Below are 1,217 nucleotides of genomic sequence, written 5' to 3'. Positions count from 1 at the left end.
CTTCAGTCCTGAAGTCTGGGAGGAATGAATTCCACTTGTAGCCCTAGGACCCATGACTAAATTTAAGATTTTTAGCCCATCTTCTTGGCCAGTGAGACTTAAGGGAACATTGGCTGGGGGCTTCTGAGAAATTTTATTCATTCCTCTGTGAAAACTTCTGAAACTTTTTCTGCCTGGAGTGAAGAGAATGTAAAGTGTAGATGTGCCAACAGCCATTATTACCAAGAAGGAACACAGCATCCACCAAAGCCAGGACTCAGAATCAAGCAGGGAAAGTCATCACCTTTGCATCCTTGATGACATCACAAACTTTACATCAAATGAATAAAACCAGGACTACCTCTCGGGCCACATCAGTGTGGTTTGGTTACCCTTCACTTGCAACATCAAGAGCCCCAAATTAGAAAGCAACATATAGGGATGGTGAAGTAAAGAAAAGGGTGGACTTTAATCTTTATTTACAGGACACTGCAAGATATGAAATTTCACATAGAAATAAGAACCCCCTTCAGAGGACAGGCTTCATACAGTATGTACAGTTTGGAACTGTTCAAGTATAGATTCATCGTAAAAAGTGCTACAATAACAAACCACATTTAAAAAGAGTTCTTAGTAGAGAAACAGTAAGACCAACTTATACCAAACAGTACACGACAACTTTATGCCTTGACTGTACAACCTAAAAGTTAAAGGTCCTGGGATTCCCATCCTGAAGTTGGAAGGTATAGCCTTCAGAGGTAGTTTCTGGCACTACATTTTGATCTTCCTCTTCCTGGAAATGAAACAAACAAAAAACAATAATATAATCCCACAAATGTGGCACATTTCTAAGCAGTAGGCTGCCTGGAAGTCTGTATTTACTCTTAAGGTCTTTGTCGGCATATTTTACCTGTAACCCCGTACCACATTCTAATATTTGACAAAAGGGGAAGGAGGGCTGCTGAAACTTTGCCAAATAATGAATGCCTGCCTGGGAGAGGGAGGGTCTGAATAGCTTAAGGCATACTACAGTAATAGAAAACTAAGTTGAGGCTGGGATAGGTGGCTCAACACCTAAAATCCTAGCACTTTGGGAGGCCAAGGCAGGAGGATCACTTGAGGCCAGGAGTTTGAAACCAGCCTGGGCAATACAGGGAAACCTCAACTCTACAAAAAATAGAAAAATTAGCCAGCTGTGGTGACACATGCCCATAGTCCCAGCTACTCAGGAGGCTGAA

At 41.8% G+C, this 1,217-nt stretch overlaps 1 protein-coding gene across 1 annotated transcript in view; it reads right to left on the bottom strand.

Annotated features, from left to right (window-relative positions):
• Window positions 1–420: 420 nt before the first annotated feature.
• Window positions 421–1,217, bottom strand: part of KPNA2 (karyopherin alpha 2 (RAG cohort 1, importin alpha 1)) — a 9,297-nt gene continuing 8,500 nt past the window's right edge. The window contains exon 10 of the mRNA XM_012659512.1: window positions 421–994. Within this exon, the coding sequence (XP_012514966.1) occupies window positions 680–994 (315 nt within the window). The 3' untranslated portion in view covers window positions 421–679. The remainder of the gene's footprint in view (window positions 995–1,217) is intronic.

Source organism: Propithecus coquereli, unplaced genomic scaffold (assembly GCF_000956105.1).
Source record: "Propithecus coquereli isolate 6110/MARCELLA unplaced genomic scaffold, Pcoq_1.0 Scaffold119, whole genome shotgun sequence".
In the NCBI taxonomy this organism is placed as follows: domain Eukaryota; kingdom Metazoa; phylum Chordata; class Mammalia; order Primates; family Indriidae; genus Propithecus; species Propithecus coquereli.
The sequence above is the reverse complement of the archived record's forward strand: the minus strand, read 5'-3'. Positions and strand labels throughout refer to the sequence as shown.